The 26,317-nt window shown below is 32.0% G+C and overlaps 1 protein-coding gene across 1 annotated transcript; it reads right to left on the bottom strand.

Annotated features, from left to right (window-relative positions):
- Positions 1-210: 210 nt before the first annotated feature.
- On the bottom strand, positions 211-21,581 carry LOC129973005 (deoxyribonuclease-2-like). The gene is made up of 7 exons (XM_056087343.1): positions 21,518-21,581; positions 14,975-15,053; positions 11,754-11,909; positions 10,030-10,236; positions 4,035-4,288; positions 1,157-1,248; positions 211-343 (listed from the first exon to the last, which is right to left on the bottom strand). Exons 1-7 carry the CDS (start codon positions 21,560-21,562, stop codon positions 280-282), a joined length of 897 nt encoding a protein of 298 aa, XP_055943318.1. The 5' UTR covers positions 21,563-21,581; the 3' UTR covers positions 211-279.
- Between the last annotated feature and the right edge of the window lie 4,736 nt (positions 21,582-26,317).

The following is a 26,317-nucleotide window of genomic DNA, read 5'->3' as shown; positions in this document are numbered from 1 at the left end:
CTCGTGGTGCCACCAAAGCATGAAAGCAACAAAATATTTGATGTGGAATTATGAATGCGTCATCTAATATCGAACAACTTAGCAAAATTAAGCAAATATTTTCATTTGAAAGAAAATTGAACAAAATTTTAAAATTAATTTAAAATGTTTAATATCAATTAAATGTGTTACATTTTGCAAATGAAGAATTCTTAACGATTGTCACTGACAGGATTATGGTTTTCTTTTCTGTTAAGAGTAACTCAGTACTATTATTTTTTCAATCAAAATCTTATTTGGTTACACCAATAAGGGCTTCTCGGAGAACATCTTCTTCTTCTTCTTTCTTCTCAGTCTTGAGACTCTAAAAAGTCAGAATTTTTAATTAATCCAGAAATATAAGCTTACTATTGTTATATCAATACTAAAAGGGTTTTTTTTCCCTCCTCTTATAATTCTTATGGTACTACGGAAATATATATATATATATATATATATATATTTCCGTATATACTTTCCATCTTTTATATACCTTCAAAATAAATGACATATTTTTCTTGAATATATATATATATATATATATATATATATATATATATATATATATATATATATATATTCAAGAAAAATATGTCATTTATTTTGAAGGTATATAAAGTACCTTAAATATCCTTAATGGTATAACTTATAAAAGATGGAAAGTATATTGATATAAGGCGTCACAATTATATTTGTATGATCTTCGAATTTTCCAATTGTAACTCTCAAATTTTCATCTTTTAAATATTTCTAAATAATTACAAATTATTACATATGAAATTTTATATGAATAGGTTCAAAATAATCCTATATAGAGGAGAAAAAGATTTAACGATCTCTTTAATATATGCAAACATAATAAAAAAAATAATAAAATAAAGCATTAAAAAAACATAATAAAATAAATAAATAAATAAAAACAAATAAACATAATAAATAAAATAAATAACACATAATAAATACTCAAGTAAGACCTTTCTTTCATTCAAGTGTTCATTTCAGTCGTTAATACGATAAATTTTCTCCAAAAAATATTAAGGCTTTTGTAAAGTCATCAGTTATAAATAATGAAAAATGAATGAAACGAATATTTTTTAAATTACTCTATTTCGTAGCAAAAGCATGTGATAGTATTTACCTCTTTCCCTTATCTATGATACTATTAAAAGCTTCCCAGATTGGTCCGGAATGGATGCAAACAGCACCACCTCCCCGTTTCTTCTGGCTTGTCTGAAATATTTAGTTTTTATTGAAACAGTATCTGCTCGATTCTAGTATATTCATTAAAATAAACACAACAAAACATTTATTTTGAATAAATTGCATAGTACAGAAAAACATTTTAGAAACAGAATGGAAAATCCATCTCATTTACTTGAACGAAACTTCAGAATAGTTAAATATATTTATAGCTTGTTAAATAAATTCAATAATATTTTGTATTTTCGTTTTTACTTTTTTTTTTTTTTTTTTTTTTGTATACGGAATATACATAGAATAATATATTTGTCAAAAAAAAAATGAAAAGAAAAAAAAGCTCAACCTCTCTTGATTCTGTCTCCAAATTGTAGACATCCTTGAATCGGGAAAACACTTTTGGGTATTATGCCATTTACATACTTCTTTGCATTAAAAAATCCCAACATTTACTCCCCAATTTTTACTCTCCCAAGTCTCCCCAACATTTACTCTCATACTTTCTAATAAATGTGCTAAACCAGCAAGCACCTTGCCTGGCATTGGCAAACAATAGTTACGAATAGGGATTATCAGCTTTTGGCATGAATTTAGCATTTTTACTGAATCTAGAATGCCGATTAAGCACTAACATGCAGTTAATAGCTTCGGAAAATCGAAACTGTCTTTTTTCTAATCGATTAGAACAAAAATTTGTTAAAACACCACAATTGTAGTCACAAAATTCCATACCAAATTTAATACATTTAGCTCATTGTGCTTTTGAACTATTGTGTTTATATGTTTCTGAAAATATAGACCGACAAACAGTCGAACCTTCATTGGATTAGGCTCAAAATATGATAGATGTCTATACTATAGATGTTAAATGCGTACACTAATTTTTATCTATCTAGTTCTCTTCGTTCTTAATTATCATATTAACTTTATTTGAACAACTGGACAGACAGATTTTCTCTGAACGGAGTTTGCTCACAATTTGATAGAAAACTTCAAATTTGGTGTAAAGACCGTTCACCAAATTTCATTCGTCTGCCTCAATGCTTTTTGAATTATCTTTGTCACAGACAGATGGATAATTTCCAAGAAAAGGTTTTTCGAACTCAGGAAGTATTCTTTTAAATCCCGAGTTCCAATTTTTTTGACAATTATTATACTTTCTCTATATTTCGTATATGAAAAAGTAAAAAAAGAAGAATTACACTATTTTTAATGCAAAATTAGTGCATTCTTTTGGTTATTGGCATCTTCCATCGCATGAACAGTAATGCCAAATTCGCTGCTTTCATTTGAAGTGAAAGAAGAATCCAATGAAAATGTGGCACCGAAATCGCATTTATTACTTATTGTATGGCAACATTCAAATATCAAACAACTATCGTACGAATTTCAGACTTCTTCATTCATTGAATATTTGAATACTTTTACAGATGCATTAAATCCAACGCTTCGCTCAGTTAATTAATGAGACAGCAAAATATTATTAGAAATATTCTGAAAATGTTTCGTCATCTCACCAAAAAGTACATTCAGTCAGAGGAAAGAAGATATAAATGAAATAAAGAAATGGACATCAAACAAGCAGTTTAAGCGAGCGCAAAAATAGGCTTAACTATCTCGAGATAAATAATCGTGGTAAGGTTTCAGATTAATTAATGGTTTCTCGACAAGCACATCGAAATCATGCCAATGTTCAAAAACTCGCCAAAAAAACTGTTTTTCTGAATGGGTATCAAAAGATAGTGACAAATGGCTTTTAGAGATTGCAAAGAAACTGGAGAAATAGCCTCAAGATATTTCAATTTTGGCGATCGTACATTCATTTTAAATTTAGCCGTATCGTTTAGGACTTCCCAATGGAAATGGATATTTATGTTTTCTAAAACCATTATCTTACAAAAAAAAAATGATCTTTTTAATGATATCAATTTTATTTATGCACAATTTCCTCTTTAAAAATATTTTTAATTCAATTTGATGGATTATATGAAAAAATGTTTTTAAATGCTACGAAGGAATTCAAACTATACTTCAAAAAATCAATTGCGTGTTTTTATCAGTCATTAACTCAGAGGTAAGATCTTCACTTCCGCTTTTATTTCGTAATATAGATGCATTTTAATTTGTAGTATACTGACTGAATTCCTGCTTTAGTATACTGACTGAATTCGTGTTTTAGTACACTGACTGAATTCGTGCTTTAGTATGCTGACTGAATTCGTGCTTTAGTATGCTGACTGAATTCGTGCTTTAGTATGCTGACTGAATTCGTGCTTTAGTATGCTGACTGAATTCGTGCTTTAGTATGCTGACTGAATTCGTGCTTTAGTATGCTGACTGAATTCGTGCTTTAGTATGCTGACTGAATTCGTGCTTTAGTATGCTGACTGAATTCGTGCTTTAGTATGCTGACTGAATTCGTGCTTTAGTATGCTGACTGAATTCGTGCTTTAGTATGCTGACTGAATTCGTGCTTTAGTATGCTGACTGAATTCGTGCTTTAGTATACTGACTGAATTCGTGCTTTAGTATGCTGACTGAATTCGTGCTTTAGTATGCTGACTGAATTCGTGCTTTAGTATACTGACTGAATTCATGTTTTAGTATACTGACTGAAATCATGTTTTAGTATACTGACTGAAATCATGTTTAAGTATACTGACTGAATTCATGTTTTTTAGTCTTATCAAATAACAAATTAATCATTTAAAACCAAAGAAAATCGATGAATTGGGCTAACGAACTGTTCGTCAAAGGCTGCTAGTGAAACGGTCGTTAAAGCAATATAAGCTAAGAGACATAAGAGAGCTTCAACTTACCATTCGGTTCAGATCTGCAATGCATACCCATCTTGATGGACTCTCTGCGGATATCGCCCACTTGCTGTGATCTTCTTTAGCTATGAAGAAGATGCTTCTCTCTCTGTTGCTTACTGTCATGTTCATAGCAGCAACATTTGTTACACTATACTCAAACGGGATGGATGGACGTTCCAAATTTCCTCTCCCCAGGCGCCAGGACTGAACAAGCAGGTTTGTGTCCAGATTAGGTGCAAGTATGTCTTCGTATAAATCTAAAATATAAATTTAAAAAAAAGGAATTTTAAAGCAACTGCCATTTTACTTTGTCTAAAGTAACCTTAACGCTACTGTATATCGAAGTTTTTCCAATCAATTGAATGAGTATACGTAGAAAGAAAACAAGTCTTGCCCATCATATGCCCTGGTTAATGTGGCGAATTGTAATAAGTGAGGACAGAACCTGGAACCTTGTGTTTCGCAGCCCAGTAACATGACCACAATACAAAAGCAATTACCCGTGTAGCGTAACTGTTAACTGGCTTATAAGCTTTCACCACAGACTCTCCCTCCAGTGAGTCGGAGGTGAGACGAACGATATGACTGTTGAGTGGTGATGTATTTTAGCTGTTGATTCTAATGTGCCTGCACTCATTTGAGTAGCGCCAAGAGTTATGGCGAGCGTGTGTGGTTGCTGATGCTGTTGCTGCGTCAAGTGAGTCTGACAACTTTAGTTTGCTGCGTCAAGTGAATCTGATGACTTTGGTTTGCAGTGGGTAGAGGGCGCCACAACAGCTGTACGAAGGTTGAAAGTTCGTCGCCTGAGGTACCAATGTGGCGAATCGGTATGCGCGGGGATAGAACCTGGAACCTTGTGGTTCGCAGCCCAGTAACATGACCACAATACAAAAGCAATTACCCGTGTAGCGTAACTGTTAACTGGCTTATAAGCTTTCACCACAGACTCTCCCTCCAGTGAGTCGGAGGTGAGACGAACGATATGACTGTTGAGTGGTGAGGTATTTTAGCTGTTGATTCTAATGTGCCTGCACTCATTTGAGTAGCGCCAAGAGTTATGGCGAGCGTGTGTGGTTGCTGATGCTGTTGCTGCGTCAAGTGAGTCTGACAACTTTAGTTTGCTGCGTCAAGTGAATCTGATGACTTTGGTTTGCAGTGGGTAGAGGGCGCCACAACAGCTGTACGAAGGTTGAAAGTTCGTCGCCTGAGGTCACCAATGTGGCGAATCGGTATGCGCGGGGATAGAACCTGGAACCTTGTGGTTCGCAGCCCAGTAACATGACCACAATACAAAAGCAATTACCCGTGTAGCGTAACTGTTAACTGGCTTATAAGCTTTCACCACAGACTCTCCCTCCAGTGAGTCGGAGGTGAGACGAACGATATGACTGTTGAGTGGTGATGTATTTTAGCTGTTGATTCTAATGTGCCTGCACTCATTTGAGTAGCGCCAAGAGTTATGGCGAGCGTGTGTGGTTGCTGATGCTGTTGCTGCGTCAAGTGAGTCTGACAACTTTAGTTTGCTGCGTCAAGTGAATCTGATGACTTTGGTTTGCAGTGGGTAGAGGGCGCCACAACAGCTGTACGAAGGTTGAAAGTTCGTCGCCTGAGGTCACCAATGTGGCGAATCGGTATGCGCGGGGATAGAACCTGGGACCTTGTGGTTCGCAGCCCAGTAACATGACCACAACACAAAAGCAATTGCCCGTGTAGCGTAGCTGTTAACTGACTTATAAGCTTTCACCACATTAACATCGGTCTCTCTGAGCCTCCATGCAATCAGCCATGACTGTCTGAACTCATGTCCATAGGTATCTTAAAGTATCCGATTAGGTAAAGAAGAGATTTAAATAGTGTGTGTGTGTGTGATATTTTGAAATCTAATTTAAATTCTAATTAATTTCCACACTTTTTTCTTAATTTGGCCCGTATTAACTTTATTCTAAAATGTTCTCTTGTTTCTTGATTCAATTCTCTTGTTTCCTGATTCAATTCCTACTTTTTTTATTTAATTAATTTTGCATACGTTCTGTGAAACTGCTGAAATCAACATTTTCTCATGCTCCAAGTGAAGGGATAAAAATACGTAAAGTTTGTAACATTCTTTTAAAGATATCTAAAATTCCTTAACCTAAATCGACAAGTGACAAAGAAATTCCTATAAAAATTTCATTATAAAATCACTGAAGGAAAAGTTTCGGTCTCTTTCGCACTTATATCGCGATGTGAACGGACGTCAGTTTCCTCATCGCTTCTTGTACATAATATGTCTCCAGGATGGAATAAAGCGAAGTTTTAAAAATTCAAAAGTGTCTTGGCCACGCATCCACTGAAATATGTTTACATATACAGGGTGTCACAAAAACTTTGGCCACGGCTTTTATTCCTGAAATATTGATCATAGACATATACTGTAAATTACAAAGTTGCGTAAAAAAAAGACGCAAATTGCTATGAAATCAATTAAAGTTTTCAGGGGATTAAACTTTAAAAAATACAAAATTTAAATTTTTATACGGACCCCGCACAAAAAAATTCATATGAGTAAAATGCGCCGCATCCTCTAATAAGGTTATGTATGAAATTTCAGCATTTTATCACAAAAAGTCTCTCTAAGATATGAAACTACATAAATGATGACTTAAACCACTTTTCAATGCCTGGATACGAGTTCGCAAAGAGAGAAATCATATCGGATGTTCGTGTTTTAGAGGTCGTACACAAATTACCAAAGAAAGCAATGATTGAATAAATAAATAGTAATTTTACTATTTATTGGTTCAAAAGTATTAAAAATGTGTAGAAATACTAACTTAAAGGAAAGATTACTTTAATGAAAGATTTCATAAGATATTTTATAAGTTCACAGACTGTGCTATTTTTAAGTTATATTCTGTACTTCATGATATAAAATTTTAAAGTCTTTTTCAGGAAGCATAGATTTTAAAATTTGTATTTAAAACTAAAGATATGAAACATATTTAATTTCCTTATGATGCCTTCCTGAGTCGCGTCATCTGCACTGAAGCTGTAAACATTTGCATTTTAATTTGTGATTAACCCTTCACCAACTTTGTTTTAACATATCTTTGAGAGTTTTCATGATAAAATTCTGAAATTTTGTACATGACTTTATAAGAAAATGGGGCGTATTTTACTCGTCGAGAATTTTTTTGTACGGGGTCCGTATCAAAATCTAAATTTAGAATTTTTTAAATTTTAATTCTCTGAAAACTTCAATTGATTTCATAGCAATCTGCATCTTTTTTTATGCAACTTTGTATTTTACAGTATATGTCTACGATCAATATTTCAGGAATAAAAGCCGCGGCCAAGGTTTTTGAGACACCCTGTATATTTTAATATTTATGTGATGTTTTTTATTGATATATGGGTAAAATGATGAATAAAAGTTAAATTATTTAAATATGTATATGACTTTTGAGTAAAAATCTTATTTTGATGTAAATTTTAGCATTTATTTACAAAAACTAGTATTGTTCTAGAAAAAAAAATTTATTACAGTTTTTAAATTTTCTCTGTAACATTACATGTGAATTAAATCTTAGAATGTAACCAGCTATTATCTAAGAATTCTATTCAAAAATAAAAATTTCGTGTGTAATATATGAAATTATTTATGAAATTTTAGAATTTTTTTCAACAATATTTACATTAAACAATCATAAATCCACTTCCAGAGTATTCAACATCAAATCCATAAATCATTGCATTTTGCATAACATAACGAGCGCTAATTATGAAATTCATTAGGATTTTTTGATTTTTTTTTGAGATATGGTGATACTCGTTTAATAGAATTACGAAAAAAGTCGTTTCTCAGAAAAGGCATTTAAAGTTTTTAAATACTCATAAATAAGCATCACTTACATGTCAATAGTTTGCTATAAGTTGGCTTCTAAATAGCATAGAGACAAAATGAAGATATCGGAGAAATGGAGATATTGGAGACAGAAACTTACTTATATTTTGAAACCGCAATAAATAAATTAATTAATAAAAATGTGAATTTTTATCAAAATTTATGTTTCCAACCTAGTCGGACATCTTAAGCAACAACGGGTTGTAATGAAATCATTTCAAGTGACGCCACAGTCACATGATTAAGGTATTTATGTATCTCTTCTGACATTTTACTATTCGTTGTTTAAATGACTTATCGTTCTTTCTTCCTTCCTTCCTTCAAAATAGACAATGGATTTCAAAATGGAATTGGCGTATCGCTTTTGATGTTCCTTGAGTATAAAATGGCTCCATCATTGCGTTGAAATGTAGACACAATCATTAATTGGCACAACTAATGCTCCATCTTCAAAGCTAAAGCGCACAGCTTAAAGATTCTTGGCAGATTTTGATCATGAATCGTCATATGCATGTACCTGAAGTCAAGTCGTCAATGACGGATTTCCAAACGAGCAGACTAGGCAGCTGCCTAGGGCCACAAGGCTGAGAGGGGGCAGCAATTATTATCTTAATTGCCAAATAAATAAGTTTGTAAAAAATAAAAATTTCGGGAATGATAAAAAATGTGGATAATATTAACATTTAATCAAAACAATTGCCCATATTCTTATATATTTCATGAGCTTCACTGGCCATCAAAATATTTATTTATAAACACTTAACCATTGCTTCAATAATATTGTGGGCAAACATGGATACCGGGCAGTTTGGAATTATAACAGATTAAAACAAATATATTTCCTTAAATAAAAAAAATTAAAAATATTTACTTAAAATAAATCACTGACATGTTTAAAATATGTGGATAAGAAAAACTAAATTCACCATCTTATTAAAATAGGGGCACACTGTCTAAGCCGCCCCCCCCCCGGGGGGGGCACCTCGTAAATGAGGATGAGAAGCTTCTGGCATGGTGATTGGTTCTCGCCACCCTGGTGGGTTCAGAAAAAGGTAAGGGTCTGGCTCCTCCCATCCTTTAGGGAAGGGTTGTACTGTGGCCGGTGATGAACCTTAGGACTCAATCACAGTTATTGTTGCGACGGTCCGGTCATTCAGATTTTTCCGTGCGCCTTCGGGCTGGTAGGAGTAACCAATTTAAGGTTACACGTCTAGGCCACAAAATACCTCTATAAGTTATGGCTTGAGTAGTATCTGTACCTTAGAGGTTTGAAATATATATATACTGTGATGTTATCGCTCATTTTATGGATGGTAAAATTTAGTTGAAAATTGTATTCAATCTTTCTAAATATTCGATGAGTTGGATCATTATTTTGAACTAAGATTCATCTTTGTTGAAATAATCTCCCAGTATTGAAATAAATTATTTTAACTAAAAGTACTATTTAGCATAGAAAAGTATAAATTATTGAAAATAGTTATTTTTATTTTATTTCCATAATTCTCCAGATATTTTTCGGCTACTTTTCCGTTTCTGCAGGTCGTAAAAAATCGCGAAACTGTTGGCAATTTTTTAACGATTTTTTTTTTTTTTTTTTTTTTTTTTTTTTTTTTTTTTTGTTGTTACCGATTTGGCGAAAATAATTTAGATGTCGCCAATGATTCTCGGAATATAATAATATTTTTCTGTGTCCGAGGACCGCAAAAAAAAAGTCGCCAAACTGTTGCCGATTTCTTTTTGTTAGCTATTTGGCGAAAATAATTTAACTTTCGCGAACGGCCCTCAGAAACGGAAAAATATCTTTTTGTGTGTGTGTGTGTGTGTGTGTGTGTGTGTGTGTGTGTGTGTGTGTGTGTGTGTGTGTGTGTGTGTGTGTGTGTGTGTGTGTGTGTGTGTGTGTGTGTGTGTGTGTGTGTGTGTGTGTGTGTGTGTGTGTGTGTGTGTGTGTGTGTGTGTGTGTGTGTGTGTGTGTGTGTGTGTGTGTGTGTGTGTGTGAATCATTTTGGAAACAGTGGATTTTATGAACTTAATCTAGAAAAAATATTCTAAATTTAGATAATAAAATTTATAAAATCGAAACCGAATATAGCAGCAGAAACTATCCAAACTTACCAACTCTCAACTGATTGTCTTTGGCAAACGCAACGAACCGGGTGTTCCCTATACTATCCAATATTGTCTCCTTCATCAGCTCACCTCTTTTTATAAAAGCAGGTTTTTCTGTAAATAAACTTCTCGAGTATCTGTCAAGCCTTTCACTCATGTCATTAGTTATTTTGTAATCATAACGTTTCGGATTGCAATATAAGAGATGATGACCTGAAATGAAAAATAATTTTAGCGTATTTGTCAATGAAAGTATATAAGGTCATATACCAAGAATTCTGTTTGATTGAAAAATATTAGTCGATACATCTGAGTACCGTCAAATAGCCAATACTAAATACAGGGTGGGCAAAAAGTCCGTAAAAACTTTAAAAATTTATAAAACCCGCAAAAATAACCAAAGTAAAAAACGGTTTGCTGGTTTAGCATTGACAGGTCATGGGAGTTTTTTTAATATAAGAATTAAAAAAAACATCCGACAGATGGCGCTGGTATGAACGAAATATGCAAATGAGACAGGAGACTATAAATACTTACGCTCTTGCTCCAGAACTAGTTCTCTGTTACATGCCATGTAAGTGACCAAGGATGCTGAGTGGGAAAGATAAAGCTTTGTTGATGAAGCTGTTTTAAATGATCCAGGAATCAGCACAGTGTAAATTCCGAATTCAAAAAAATGTGAAGACAGGAAAAGGCCCTTTAACAGTAGCAGACCTCATACAGTTTATTCAGAGATTTGAGGAAATTGGACAGCTGAAGGATCGTATAAGGTCGGGGTGACCAATTCTAAGATACACAAGTTCGGAACGAGTTGAATCCGAAATGGAAACATTAGCGTCATAATCCGCTATTCCAGTCAAGGAATTCCTGGTACAGACGCTTGGAGAAGAGAGAATTATTAGTAGACGTTGCAAGATTCCATGGCCTCCTCTGTCTCCAGATCTGACACTAGCAAATTTTTGGTATGGGGAAATTTAAAATCCCGGGTGTATTGATTCTATCCATCCAAACTATCGGAATTAAAAGATAGAATTTGCCGAGAGCTGTCATGCATGCAACTGGGCATGCAATGCCGGTTGTTTACGCGATCACCAATATGTTATCACCTGTGGCAGTGGTCATGTGAAATGCGTATTCCTATAATAAATGATTTGGTAACATTATGTTTATTACTTGCATGTCTTTTCTTTCAATTATGAACAAAACGCCACCTATCACCTGTTTTTGATTTTTTTTTTCTTATCTTAAAGAAAATCCGTGACTTATCGATGCTATACCTGCAAACTGATTTTACGGACTTTTATGATCCAGGACTTTTTGTCCTTTTAATCCAGGACTTTTGACTTTTTTACGGACTTTTTGTCCACCCTGTAGCAATAACTATGCAATACTTAGGCAATACTAACTTAGCAACGCTAAGGTCATATATCAAAAATTCTGTTTGGTTGATAGGTAATCTTTTTACCTTTATATACTGTTATATTTTGTTTTAAAAAAAGAAATAAATTACTCTTCAAATTTACTCTTTGTCTCAGTGCAGCCGATAAATTTTATGTCTAAAGGTGTGGTATCCATACCTCTAAAAATAAGAGTGGTTGATACCGACACCTTTCTTGCTTCCCCACCGTCTCCACGCCTCTGAAAATTATCATTAAAAGTATATGATAATTTTCAGTTGCTCACATTAAAGTATACCAACATATACTTTACTCATATTAGAGTATACTAACATATCTCGTTCAAAACTGAAGTGTCATAGTTCATGCAAAGTGCCATTTGGCCATTGCGCAGACCACTTTTTGGATAGCTGTATCTTTCCGCATCGCCAAATTTCGGTATGCTGTGAACCATCCAAATTCCTGAATCGTCATCAAATGCAAAATAACCTAAACAAATGAAAAGGAAACATTTTAATTAACAAACAGATTGCTTTATTGAGCAAAGATTTTTTTTAAAAAATATATATGCATTTCTCTTTGTACATCACACCAAAAAAAAAGATATACACTTTCTGTGGCCCAATTGAATATTAAACCGTTACAGATGTGTATATATTTCCAAATTCTCTAAATAGATTAATTTTAAAGATGTAAAATTACGATGTCTAAATTTTCATACAGCCCTTGGCCATATTTAGTAAAATATTCTTAACATTTTAAATGAAAAAAAAGCACCACACTTTGGCAAGTAAAATTGACTGAATTATGAAGTTTGAGTTTCATTATTCTTAACCAATCAACAGGTGCTTTAAGGAAACACCGTACGGTCATTGAAATGGTTAAATCCTCTCATTTCTAAGATCATTTTAGGTAAGGTACCTTAGAATACAGAAATCCCAAGTTTCTCTTTCAAACATAAGAATTCCTCACTACCACAGAAACCACAGTGATAGCCCATGTTTTTAAGGAATGTCTTAAAATACAAAAGTTACTAAGTAATTTTTTGTTATACAAAAGAAGTCTCCACTGATAGATACTAAGCAAATGTGCTAATAACGCTAAAAGATTCTTGGACATCCTTTGAGTATTCCTTTTTTTAAAAAAAATAAATCCATTTGGGCTAGCATCTCTAATGAACAAAGCACGCCCCACGGGTGTTCAGTCAAATATACTTAACGAATGGGGAGAGGGAGATTTCGCAATGATATCCGCACGACTCAGGCTGACGTAGCTTTGTTAGCCTTTCCGTATTGATAGAGTTAAAATTTGTTTGAAAATGTTAATATTCAAAACTTAATAATTGGATCATTTTCATTCGCAGAGCAATGAAACATTTTTTGTTTCTTTATTTAAAATATTAATGAGACAGAAATACTTTACTAATACAACCGGAGAACTGAATAAAACTGTAAGAATCATAAATCTTTCATCAGTTTATTTAATGACTCAAGTAAAATGAAATATAATTCTTTGAATCATTTAGAGAATTTTTCGATTAGCAATATATGCATATCATTGAAAGTTTAGAAATTATAGGTTGGGCCTAGGGATTGCAATACCGGACCAAAAGTTCAATACCGGTATTCGGTATTTTTAAAATCTTAATACCGGTATTAGAAATTTTAGAAAAAGAAAGAAAACGCAGGTGTTTCTTTGTTTTATTTTGTTAGAGAGTGTAAATATCACAAAAAATAATTTGTAACTTATAAATTATAACAGTATATAATCACAAAAAAGTAAAGAAACATCTTATTTATTTAAATCACAAAAAAGTGTAAATATCACTATTCAGTCTGGGGTACAATTGCAACTTTTTGAAATGTGATCTTAAAAAACATAATGCATCAATTGTACTGTCATTAAGCCTGAAAAGTAATTTTGTGTAAAAAAATTACCAGCTGTCGAAAACGCTCTTTCGGCATCTACGCTAGTTGGAGGTACTGTTAGCAATGCGCAATATACTTTTTCCGAGTATTTACCTCTAAATCCCTCATCTTCAAATAAACCGATTTCTCGTCGGATGGTTTTGGTTATAGATGATTTCTGTACTGTATTTTGGTTCGTTGAAATTTTTTTATTTATCTCTAATTCTAATTTTTGTTGAAGAGACAATTCCTTTTCATTATAGATAGTACTGATATCATAATCTTCGATAATTGAACCGAATTCTTCTGAATGTGGGTAGGGTTGTGGGTAAAAAATTTTAAGAAAATGTACTCTAAACTTAATCAGATTTGAATTGGTTATTTTCTTTTCTTCTTTTTCATTTTCATTTTTAAAATCATTATAATTATGTAAATACCGTAAGACATTTTCTATTTCGGTATGCTTTTCTTCTGTGCGATTTTTCAATGTAATATATAATTCTTCACATAGTGATGTGTGCTGTTCTTTCAGTGACTGCAACATAAAATTTATTGTTGCATTAGCTGTTAATAAATTAGAATCTGTCCGACACAATGCCTCAATAGTCAGTTTTATTGGAAGTAGAGCTGATATAGTTCTGGATATTAAGTCGAATTCACTATCTGAAAAATTAATTTACAGGTTTAAGTCGATTATTGCTTTTTAGATTGGATTTCTCAGTTTCAAAAATCGTTCCATCATTAGGAGTAAAGTATTCCAACATGTTTTGAAATCTAATATTAACATATATTCTATTTTATTTTCAGTTAGTATATATTTTAGTAAAATATCCTTTTTATAGGGGAACGTTTAAATATCTTAACAATTTTTAGAACTTTATAAATTATAGGAAGCAATTCTTGATAGGTTAATATTTCATCCTCATTAGCAATATCTTCTTCCACAATTACATTGTCATTATCTTCATTGTCACTATCACTCTCACTCTTACTCTTTTCAAAGTTGGAATCTGAAATTTCTATATACACAGTATTTGGATTCTTCTGTTCATTATTTTTTTGGTATAATACATCTATTACTCCTAATTTAATTCTATGTGCATAGCAGAACTGTAGATTTGCACCAATCAACTTCCCAACTTTTTTCATAATTGTTGCTCCATCAGTCGTTATGGATACAATATTTTCTTTCAGGGATAACCCATGTTTCGTTAATTTAGATTTAAGCAATGAATTAAGCCATTACTTAACTAATTAATTTCGCCCGTTATGGAGACATAAAAACAAAAACGTATACTATGTTGCTATGTTCGCGATCCCTGAACATATAGTGGAGACAATTTTAAAAATTTCTAGTAAATACCGAAAAACCGGTATTTAAACTTGTGAATACCGGTATTACAAAATTGTACAAATGGCTCAAAATACCGGTATTCGGTATCCCGGTATACCGGTATTGCAATCCCTAGTTGGGCCACAATTAGATTGGTAATCCCCTATTAACACAAAATGATGAACAACATTGTTAAGATATCTTCCCAACATTGGCTGCATTCAAAGCATTGAACAACATCTTGAGAATATAGTACAATATCTTTGTTAATAGGACCTATATATCCAATACAATTACAATTTTATAAAAATTACCTTTTAAATGGCCAACAGCTGTTCCTTTATGATGCATGGCTGGTTCATCATTATAAAATAAATAGGCAATATCCAAACCCTGTAACAGAAAAAAAAAAATTGAAATATTAATCATCAGACAACCTATAGGCTGAATAATTTCGTATGTTTTATATCAGAGGTTCCCAAATTTTTTTTCTCGTGGACCACTTCCAAAGTTTTACTATTTTCGGTAGACCCCTTGCTGCTACATTTCTACTGTATTCCCAAAACTCCTAAAAAATATCACCCTCAATTGGGGCTGTTAAGAAGAAAAAAAAGTAGCACATTTTCTTGTGTCCTATTTATTAAAATAATACTTGTGGTTATACAAAATTATAAACATTTATCATTACAAACACTCAACAATTGACAAAAAAAAATCAACAATGAAATGTAAATCAACAATAAAAAATAGTCATACTTTTAATGAGACAGATGTACTTGATGAATTGACAGCAAATTATCAATATTTGGCTTCAGTTTTGTAAGAAGTAATCTCAAATCTCCCCGTTGTGATGTTCAATCCTTTTTTTTTTTTTTTTAACAGGTTGGTAACGGCACTAAAACTTCTTTTGACAAGTTATGACGAGGGAAACGCTATCAAAAATTTTCTCGCAATTTCATACTATTCTCCATTTGTACTATTATCTATTGTTCTATTCAATTCTGTGTTTAAACTGAGTCTCGAATATTTTTGAGTACCTACCTAGTGAATGATGCTGCCTGCCTACGTTGATAGGTAAATCCAAGCCAAATTTTTTGTTCTTTATTATGAAAACCAGAAAATTTTTCGTGGACCCCCACTTACAACGTGTGAACCCCTGTTTTCTTTTCACGTCTACGTGGACCCCCGTGTGGTCTCCTATGGACCCCTGAGGGTCCACCTGGACCACTTTGGGAACCTATGTTATATATCTTTAAGTATCAGTTTTCTGTTCTATAATTATTTTTGGTTAGATTTAAGAGTCTGGTACTTCCACCAAGGTTGGATTTTTTTCAAGTTGTAATTTATAAAATTGATAACAACTAGAAAACGTATCGCAATTTTTACCATAGTACCATACTGTATTTTTCAATATGGCCCAATTTTATAAGTTTTCTTTAATAATTCTGTTACTTTAAAAATGTTAAAATATTTATCAATTACTTTATTCGGCATAAACGCTTTTTAATATTAGTTCTCTAACCCATAAATATTTTCGTTGGACTTAAACGAATCATACTGTCCAAGACGAATTTTTTAAATCGATATTTCAAAAAAATTAGCATTAGATTTAACAGGATTAAAATCTGACGTTTGGCGAAATTGTCGCTATCTTGGCAATGGAAACGTACAGGCATTTTTTTTTATTTTAATCCTATTTTCTAAGTTTTTTTAAAATATTTCTGCTGTTTCAATATAGTTAACGTATAAGTATTCTGAACAAGTAACAAGTATTCTGAACTTCATATCATTTCATTAATATATTCTCTAGATTATGAATCAGATGCAAAATCCAAAAGAAGTTGATATTAACTGCGTTGGCTCTAAACAAGTGGAAACGGTCTCACCGAAATTTTCTCATACTTTCTAATAAATGTTCTTATGTATTACTAGCCGCCTTTGGCGACTAGCCGGTTCGCCAATCTTAATGTCCGTTAAAATTCTAATAATTAAATATTTTATGTAACCTTTTAATACTTTTTCATCAAAATATTTTAAAGCTTCAAATTTTGATAGTCACATAATTCACTCATAATATTATAAAGGCCTTCCGTCATAATGTACTATGCATCTCTCTAATTTTCTGTTAGCTCGCGTAGAACATCTATTTTAAATTAAAGTGGAAATGATGAAACTGCAATTAAAATAAAAACCTTTTTTTACTGAAACAAGGCATTTTTTAAAAAATATGAGTACTGGAAATAGAGTCACTTAGCATTTAAACCTTATGTGTAATAAATAATATCTTTCATATTGTTACGAAATTTCCCGAGGGTTCGTTTGGATAGTGGAAGTTATATGGTGTGAAGAACGCTCAATCAGCAAGCGGCAGTAGAAAATAAAACAACGACGTTTATTTACACGAAGACACACAGGGAAGCACAAAGACGACAACTATATACAGCACAGAAGATGATTATCTTCAGCCGAGACGTGCAGCATACAACAGACAACAGCTTAGTTCAGCACTAGCTTCACTCCGTCGCTGCTCCGCTTATCTCTGGAAGGCCAGTTCTTTATCATCGGTTCCGACTACTCTTCGACTCCACTGGTCCACGACTACTCTCTCTGGAAGACTCGTTCTTCCCCGTTGATCCCGGCGACTCTCGACTACTACTCAATTCACGACGACTCTACTCTCTGTCGATCTCGACGACTCTACTCGGACGCTACCGACTGCTCTCTCCGATCTGGTTCACGACTATTCTGGCAGCTGCGGCTGCTTCCTTTTATAGGTCTCAGGAGGCGGGGCTAGAAGCCTCTCAACCAATCAGGAACGTTCGAGGCGTAACTCGGTTCCTACTGGACGGATCGGGAAAATTCTCGATGTTCCGGGTACAATCTATTTTGGCGCCAAAGTCACCAAATTCGTCGCCAAGTCGCCAAATGTTTGCCAAGTTTATCGCCAAGCTCTGGGACCTCCCATGGAACCAACTATGCTGGGAAGCAGCATCACAGGTTCGTAACAGTATGTAATATCTCAAGAATTATTCAACAAAATTTTCTCAGATTCATCATGAAATTCAGTTTTTGTTTTACTTTCAAATGCCGTATCATAAAAACATTTTATTTTGTTTCCGTCTATAAAAATACTTCAAAAATTTTTGAAGTCTAAATTTTATACAGACTTTTGGTCCCAAGGAATCATATTCTGCGAAATATTCTTGACAGTTCAACTTTTAAATAAATAAATGTACGTTTATATCTTCTGCTATCAAATCTGATCGCTTTATGAAGTTTTGAATGGAATAGTTTTAAACAATCATCATTTTCATAATCTTAAGCCAATCAGTCTTGAGAAACCTTGGGTTCATACTTGAGAGGTTCGATGAAGTGATCTTAAATAGCCCGTTATTATTGAATAGTGGTGTTCAAATTTCAATAAATCAGTCAGTTTTAGTAATTGATTTAATTAATTGCAGCGCAACTCTTTTTATTTAAAATATTAGTGTCTCAAAAATATTTTGTTAAATATGATGCACAGAGTAGAGTATTTAGATAAATGCTAAACATTCTTAATTTATTAGAACATTTATTGACTTAAATTACATAAAATATAATTATTGACATCATTTAGGCATTTTAACTCTATTATTAAAGCTTCACAAATTAGCCCTGAATTTACAGGATATACATTAAAACATGTTTGCCTTAAATTAAGCTGATTTATTGAATTAATAAAGTAAATATTTAAACGTATCGTAAAAGATCATAAAAAGTATTGTATTATATTTATTTTTTAGAAAATATATTATCATGTGAGAGTATAATGTTGTTTCGACTTGAGGCTTTTGAAGGCACAAAATGCACGGGCAGCAAATTGGCGATTTATCGCTTTTGAGGAATCGATTTTACACTTTTAGGGTTATTAGAAAATAATTAATCAGGTTGTCACATTTGGAGCCTTATCACCAACAAAAAGTTAAAACTTGGCACGAATATCCACCATGTACCCGATTCTCCTGTCTCGCTAATAAAGGGCAGGGTCGTAAGAAGTTATCGTCCGAAGAAGCCGAAAGAAGAAAATGGTAATCAATACGAAACATCGAGTGGAAGTATCGAAAGGTACAAAAATATATAATAATAATAAAAAAATAACTTTTTTTAAACTTTTAAATAATAATAATAAAAAAATAACTTTTTTTAAACTTTTAAATAATAATAATAATAAAAATTGCTTTTCTAAAAATTAAGGATTGTGTAATACAATAATCACGTGATCATTTCAAACCAGTTTAAACTGTATTTTCGCAAAAAAAAAAAAAAAAAAAAAAAAAAAAAAAAAAATGGCTTTAAGGCAAAAGTTTTGGAGCTCGACCGATTTTGAGATGAAAAAAAAGCCATCATTTTTCTAAATATCGACGCACGCGTAATCTGATAGTCACATGATTGTTTCAAACCGGTTTAAACTGGTTAATGATTTAAATTAAGAAAGACAAACAATGACTTAAAAAATAATAATGCTCTTACCTGATAGCATGAAATTTGCGATAGCAAATTACAATTTTTATTTTCATTTCATATTTATTTCATTTTTTACATATATATTCTGAAAATTAATTTAATTTGCAATAACATTTGATTTATTTTTTCACTTCAGCTTTTGTCAACATGTTGATAAAAGCTAATGTTTTCCCATTCACGCGTAATGTGCACGTGCAGGTTAAATTTTATTTTTATTTTTTGCGAAATAAATTGTTAAAAAATATGATTAAATTATTGTTTAAGAAATTCGTTAAAAACAGAAATTTAATTTGTTAGTTAAAACATTAGTATCATTAAAAAGATAATTTTTTAATCTTCAATATGATGTAAAAATCAAGTTTGTGCTGTAATATTTTCGGAAGTTATAGAGAAAAAAACGTTAAAATTTCACTTAATTTTTAATTAATTAAAATTCTAATTAAAAATCACTCCAAGGTGCACATTTCCGGCTCCCAAGGTATATACGTGCCAAATTTGGTAGTTGTAGGTCGAACGGTCTGACCCGTACAGCGCCAACACACACACACACATTGAGCTTTAGATTTATAAGTATAGATTAATAACTGCATGTCTCAAAATGCTAAATTTTAAACTTTGCAAACAATATTTGAGAAAGAATTATAATTGTGCTGTCTTCGACGAATAATCGCTGGGATGCGGTTGGATGCATAGATATCAGAAAATCAAATGCGTATTTTAGGTGCGTTTTTTCTGATTAAACTTTGACAATTTGAGAATTGGAAATAGGATAATAACTCATCACAATAGACGCATCATCTAGTAGTTTAAAACGAGCAGTGTTTTAATTGTACTAGAAAGCAATAGTCAAATAATATTGCTCTTTGGCAATTATTTGGTGATCAATCGCCAGAATGCGTTTAATACACAAGTACTGGAAACCCAAACATGAATTTTATCGCCCGAATTTACATGAATTTGACATATAACATTAGTAATAACATAGCTAGTTTAGTTTGGTTTAGTTATATTAACGTCCCGTTGTAAAACAACACTAGGGCTATTTTGGGACGGACCTCGTCATTTTGAATCTAGGTCAGATGACGAGGACGACACCTGAGCTGGCACCCCTCTCTCCAAACTTCCACACCACACCAACGTTTGGTCATGACGGATTTAACGTGCAACAGACCCCCTTACACGACGATTCTTCGGTGGAATCGGGTCTCGAACCTGAAACCCTACGGCTCACAAGCCGAGACCTTACCACCAGGCCACCGCGGCCTTAGTAATAACATAGCATACGAAATTTTGTATATTTAAATCATATTTTAAGATATAACATTTACATGCTATCAAAAATACAGACCGATAGATGATAGACCGATTTGATTCAAACTTTGACACATATCCACATTTTAGTTACTAAATCTTTACATTATACTTTATGAATCTAGCTCTGTTCGATTTTACTTATATTCGAGCAATCGGACAGACAGATTTCCTCTGAATGGATTTCGATCAAAATTTGTTGAAAAAAAATGTATAAATTTGGCATAACATTCTACATTTTATCCACATTGGTTTAAAGCGTTTTAAACACTATCGTGTCCACACACAAGCATATTTATAAAAGACATAATACCAAAATTGTGTTTTGGAATTATGTTCTTTGATTTTGTCAAAATTTCTAAAAATATCGAATTGCGCATTTTTCTCAATCGATTGAAGCAAAGGTTTGACGCAAAACAGCGCAAAATTCCATACGAAATGACACATTTAAATCACTGCATTTTTGAATAATCGCGTTTGCATGTTTCTGAAAGAACAGACCAACAGACAGTCAATCTCTGGATGGATTTGGTTCCAAATTTGATAGGTATCTACATTTTAGATGTCAAATCTTATCTATCTAGATCTCCTCGTTTTGAAAGTATCGTGCTAACTTATATTCGAACAACCGAACAAATGAACTTCCCCTGAACAGATTTTACTCAAAATTTGTACATCTGAAAATCAGGTGTAAAGATCGTATACCACAAGTGTTTTTAAGTTATCTTTGTCTCAAACAAACGGACATTTTACAGAAATGTGTTTTTTGATCTCAGGGGGGTCTAAAACGCGGAGTTTCGTCAAAATCTGGAGTTCGAATTTCTTGACAATTATTATTCTTTCTCTATATTATATATAAGAGAAAGTAAAAAAGTGATTGAAATTTCCTGGCATTTATTAGCATTCCCAACGTATCTAAATGTATGTAAAGTCAAATTTGTGAATAAAAACTAGGTTAGATTGAAAAGGCGGAGTGATATGTTTCTCTTCTCTGGAAAAAAAACAAGAAAAAGAAAAGTTGCAGACATATATAATCAAAATACCGTGTTAGCTGCATCTCTATAAGTTTGCCATGTTTTTCCCAGCATGGATGCGTTAGATTCAATGCTGTAGGAAGATAGCCTCCATTCTTTCGGTCCATTCGAAGTGAAGTAAGCATAAGCTTTTCCATCATAGAGATAGCTGCCTTTCCTCTCTTTCTCAATAGTAGGAAGTTTATAGATTATAAACCTGAAGTACAAATATAGGATCAGTTACATGGAAACATCGCTGAGTTTTATAAAACACAGAAGTTGCGACTCTTTCTTAATTGTAGGAAGTTTGTAGATTATAAACCTAAAGTACAAATATAGAATCAGTTACATGGAAGCATCACCGTGGTTTACAAAAAACGGAAGTTGCGATTCTTTCTTAATTGTAGGAAGTTTGTAGATTATAAACCTAAAGTACAAATATAGAATCAGTTACATGGAAGCATCACCGTGGTTTACAAAAAACGGAAGTTGCGATTCTTTCTTAATTGTAGGAAGTTTGTAGATTATAAACCTAAAGTACAAATATAGAATCAGTTACATGGAAGCATCACCGTGGTTTACAAAAAACGGAAGTTGCGATTCTTTCTTAATTGTAGGAAGTTTGTAGATTATAAACCTAAAGTACAAATATAGAATCAGTTACATGGAAGCATCACCGTGGTTTACAAAAAACGGAAGTTGCGATTCTTTCTTAATTGTAGGAAGTTTGTAGATTATAAACCTAAAGTACAAATATAGAATCAGTTACATGGAAGCATCACCGTGGTTTATAAAAAACGGAAGTTGCGACTCTTTCTTAATTGTAGGAAGTTTATAGATTATAAACCTAAAGTACAAATATAGAATCAGTTACATGGAAGCATCACCGTGGTTTATAAAAAACGGAAGTTGCGATTCTTTCTTAATTGTAGGAAGTTTATAGATTATAAACCTAAAGTACAAATATAGAATCAGTTACATGGAAGCATCACCGTGGTTTATAAAAAACGGAAGTTGCGATTCTTTCTTAATTGTAGGAAGTTTGTAGATTATAAACCTAAAGTACAAATATAGAATCAGTTACATGGAAGCATCACCGTGGTTTACAAAAAACGGAAGTTGCGATTCTTTCTTAATTGTAGGAAGTTTGTAGATTATAAACCTAAAGTACAAATATAGAATCAGTTACATGGAAGCATCACCGTGGTTTACAAAAAACGGAAGTTGCGATTCTTTCTTAATTGTAGGAAGTTTGTAGATTATAAACCTAAAGTACAAATATAGAATCAGTTACATGGAAGCATCACCGTGGTTTACAAAAAACGGAAGTTGCGATTCTTTCTTAATTGTAGGAAGTTTGTAGATTATAAACCTAAAGTACAAATATAGAATCAGTTACATGGAAGCATCACCGTGGTTTATAAAAAACGGAAGTTGCGACTCTTTCTTAATTGTAGGAAGTTTATAGATTATAAACCTAAAGTACAAATATAGAATCAGTTACATGGAAGCATCACCGTGGTTTATAAAAAACGGAAGTTGCGATTCTTTCTTAATTGTAGGAAGTTTATAGATTATAAACCTAAAGTACAAATATAGAATCAGTTACATGGAAGCATCACCGTGGTTTATAAAAAACGGAAGTTGCGACTCTTTCTTAATTGTAGGAAGTTTGTAGATTATAAACCTAAAGTACAAATATAGAATCAGTTACATGGAAGCATCACCGTGGTTTACAAAAAGCGGAAGATTGCTGTGAATCTTTTTCAACTTTAGGAAATTTATAAACCTAAAGTAATATAAATATAAAAATATATAAGATGAATTACATGAAAATGTCTGAAGCTTAAAAGGTTGCTGAATTCATACTACACTGGCTGATATACCTGGTAATGTTCGGGCTTAAACCATTTTATTGTTTAAAATTTTAATGCAAAAAAATTAGTTTTGTATAAAATATTATTATACAAGAAATTATTTTAATGTTTTAAACGTTTTATTAAACTAAAATTAGTTTATCAATTAATCCAGAGGATTTTCAAAAACAGCCGATAGTTGAATTTCTCCATGAGTTATTAATATTTGCTTATATAAAATTAAAATTATATTCACAAATATTAAAGAACAAGAAACGTTTTAGTAATTACTTTGAGAAATTAAATAAATAATACCTTTTGCAATTATGATATTATTTATTAATTCGCACATAAAGTCGTTAAGAAGTTTTAACGGTGATAAATTTTTAATCTAATTAAATAAACTTTAGAATTGCTTTTAAACCAATAAAAGATGCTGCCAAAAATATATATATAAAAAAAAACATTTAAAAAATATAGATAGATACTTCTAAATATCATCGCTGCCAAAAAACGAAATATCTATTAATTTCCTTACTTCGAAATCACTTCCATCTATACAATTATTAAGTAAATTGCAAAAAAAAAAAGCAAAGGAAGAGAACGGAAATGAATTCTGCATAACTGAAAAAATAAAACTGAATTTTTTTTTAAAGATGGTATTTGATTATTTCTTTTGATATAATTTTCTCTGAAATTACTCTAAAAATATTAAAATTTCTGTTTAATTTCTGATTAATTGAATATTTAATTAACTTTTGATTTTTGAAAAATGGACAATATTTTAAATCTTGTCTTAAATAGTAGGAGTGCAAAATTTAGTTGAAGTAGGTCGAGTTCTTAAAAAGGAGATGTGGAACATATATACATACATGCATAACTATAGTGACTTTTAATTATATTAAGAACCTAAATTTTGAATCATTTAAGTATTATGAAGAAGAAAATATCAATAAAAAGAATGTGCATATAAGAGTGCATTTAACACATATAAATTACATTAGCACACACACCCTTTACAATTTTTTTTTCTTATTGTTCTATAAAAATTTTTATATTTTAGGTGTATGAACGTACAATTTGAAGATTTTTATACCATAGCTTTTCTTTATGCTATGCAGAACAACCTTATAAAATTTTCAAAAGACATTTTTTTTATAAATGAATTTCTGACAATTCTATTTAACTAAATTGTTAACATGAAATGGGATTGTTTGATACTCTATAAAAGAAAAATACACAAATATTCTTACAACGGATTTCAAACTTTTAATTCTTGAAAAAATCGTTTGATGTTCTTAAATCCTAGAAAAAAAATCCTACTATTGAACAAAAGATTCCAAAATTTGAAAACGTTTGGAATTCTGCTGTTGAAATTCCAAAGTGAGATAAACTTCTAAATCGTTTGATAATTATTAATTGTTGCATAAATAACAGGCTAATAACGCACAAGGATATAAAATGCATATTTAAAAACAATTCTTTTTCTACATTTTTAAAAATTAAAGATATTCAATAAAATATTTAAAAACATGATAAATAAAAATGTTTTAGAATACCAATCGACATCTTGATTCGCTTCATCTTTGCAGCTAATTTGAAAAGACGTGTCGATATTTATCAATAGCCATACAACTAAACTTAATGGTAGAGATGAAAAATTATTCATTTTACGATGTAGAAGTCGATAAATGAACTGATTCAGTGAGAAGACAGTTTACACCTAAATCAAATCTTTTAAAAAAAGACGAAAAAAAAAAAAATTGTGTCCTTAAGGAACTTTGTCTTTCATCATAACAATGACGTCTTGATAATGACATCAATGACGATATTTTTAAATAATTAGTTTAATGACAACAATTTTAAAATTAAAAAAAAAGATTGCTGCATTTTACATCAATCATTAAGTTAAAAATGCATCTGAAAAATAATTGCAATTTTAAAGGGAAAGAATAAAAACAAATCCATTATTTTCAATTCACACTGATATGCTTCATAGAATAATATGGAAGGAATTTAAAAAAAATTTAGAAAATAATTGCCAACTAATGAATATCCTTTCCTGTATTTTTTCCTCTTGAATTCCTTAAAAAAAGAATCTGCTGATTTCTCAATTTTTATTCAACTGTCTAATTGACAATTTACTATTTAAAACATTTCGTATTTTTTTAAATTATTGCAAAATGGACTTTTGAAATTTTTGATTGTATTCTATACGCCAAGAAAATATACTTAACGATAATGATACCGAGAAAAAATTCTTCACGTTTAATTAATAATCTCGTTTAATGAAATGTATTAAAATATTGAATTTCTTCATTTTATTTACTTTAGTGATATTAACATCATGCTTTAAGACGTCAAATTACTATTTCGTTACAAATCTCTTAATTTTGATGAGGGCGATATCCGAGCTTGTATCAAAATCTCCACATTTCAATCTATGCCAATAGGAGATTTTTTTTCTGGGCTTAAACTAACGATGAGGAAATACTGTTAGCTTCAGTATCCCAAGATATCACTTTTCGCCGATTCTACCTTGCTAAGGGGTGAGATACGAAAGGATGAGCACAGTTCCGGAATTCTTCGGTCTTAATTTCCACCCTTCTCGCTCAATTTTTTTTCACATTTATATAAGTTCAGTTTTTAATCATATTAACGTCCCGTTTCAAAGCAACACTAGGGCTGTTTTGCGACGGACCTCGTACTTTTGAGCTGCGGTCAGTTGACGAGGACGACACATTAGCTGGAACCCCTCTTCAAATTTCCACACCACACCAGCTGGAGGACGTTTGACCCCGACGGATTTAGCTTGCGCCAAATCTGCTTACACAATCTGTTCTTCGGTGGAATCGGGTCTCGAACCTGAAATGATTTGGTTCGGAAGCCAAGACCTTACTACCAGGACACCGTGTCCCCACATTTATAGGTGAGTCGTGTCGTTTCTTATCTACCGTTACCTTTCGTTACTGTT

This window comes from Argiope bruennichi, chromosome 6, assembly GCF_947563725.1.
Source record: "Argiope bruennichi chromosome 6, qqArgBrue1.1, whole genome shotgun sequence".
NCBI classification, from domain to species: Eukaryota; Metazoa; Arthropoda; class Arachnida; order Araneae; family Araneidae; genus Argiope; species Argiope bruennichi.
Note: the sequence above shows the minus strand (reverse complement) of the source record. Positions and strands in the feature narration are given on the sequence as shown.

Excerpts from the sequence above, each read along its gene's own strand:
- LOC129973005 (XM_056087343.1), bottom strand. The coding sequence starts at position 21,562 with ATGCTGGGAAAAACATGGCAAACTTATAGAGATGCAGCTAACACG. Across the intron at positions 4,289-10,029 it reads AGACAATCAGTTGAGAGTTG|ATTTATACGAAGACATACTT; the intron begins GTAAGTTTGGAT and ends TTTATATTTTAG. Across the intron at positions 1,249-4,034 it reads TTGCAGATCTGAACCGAATG|ACAAGCCAGAAGAAACGGGG; the intron begins GTAAGTTGAAGC and ends TAAATATTTCAG.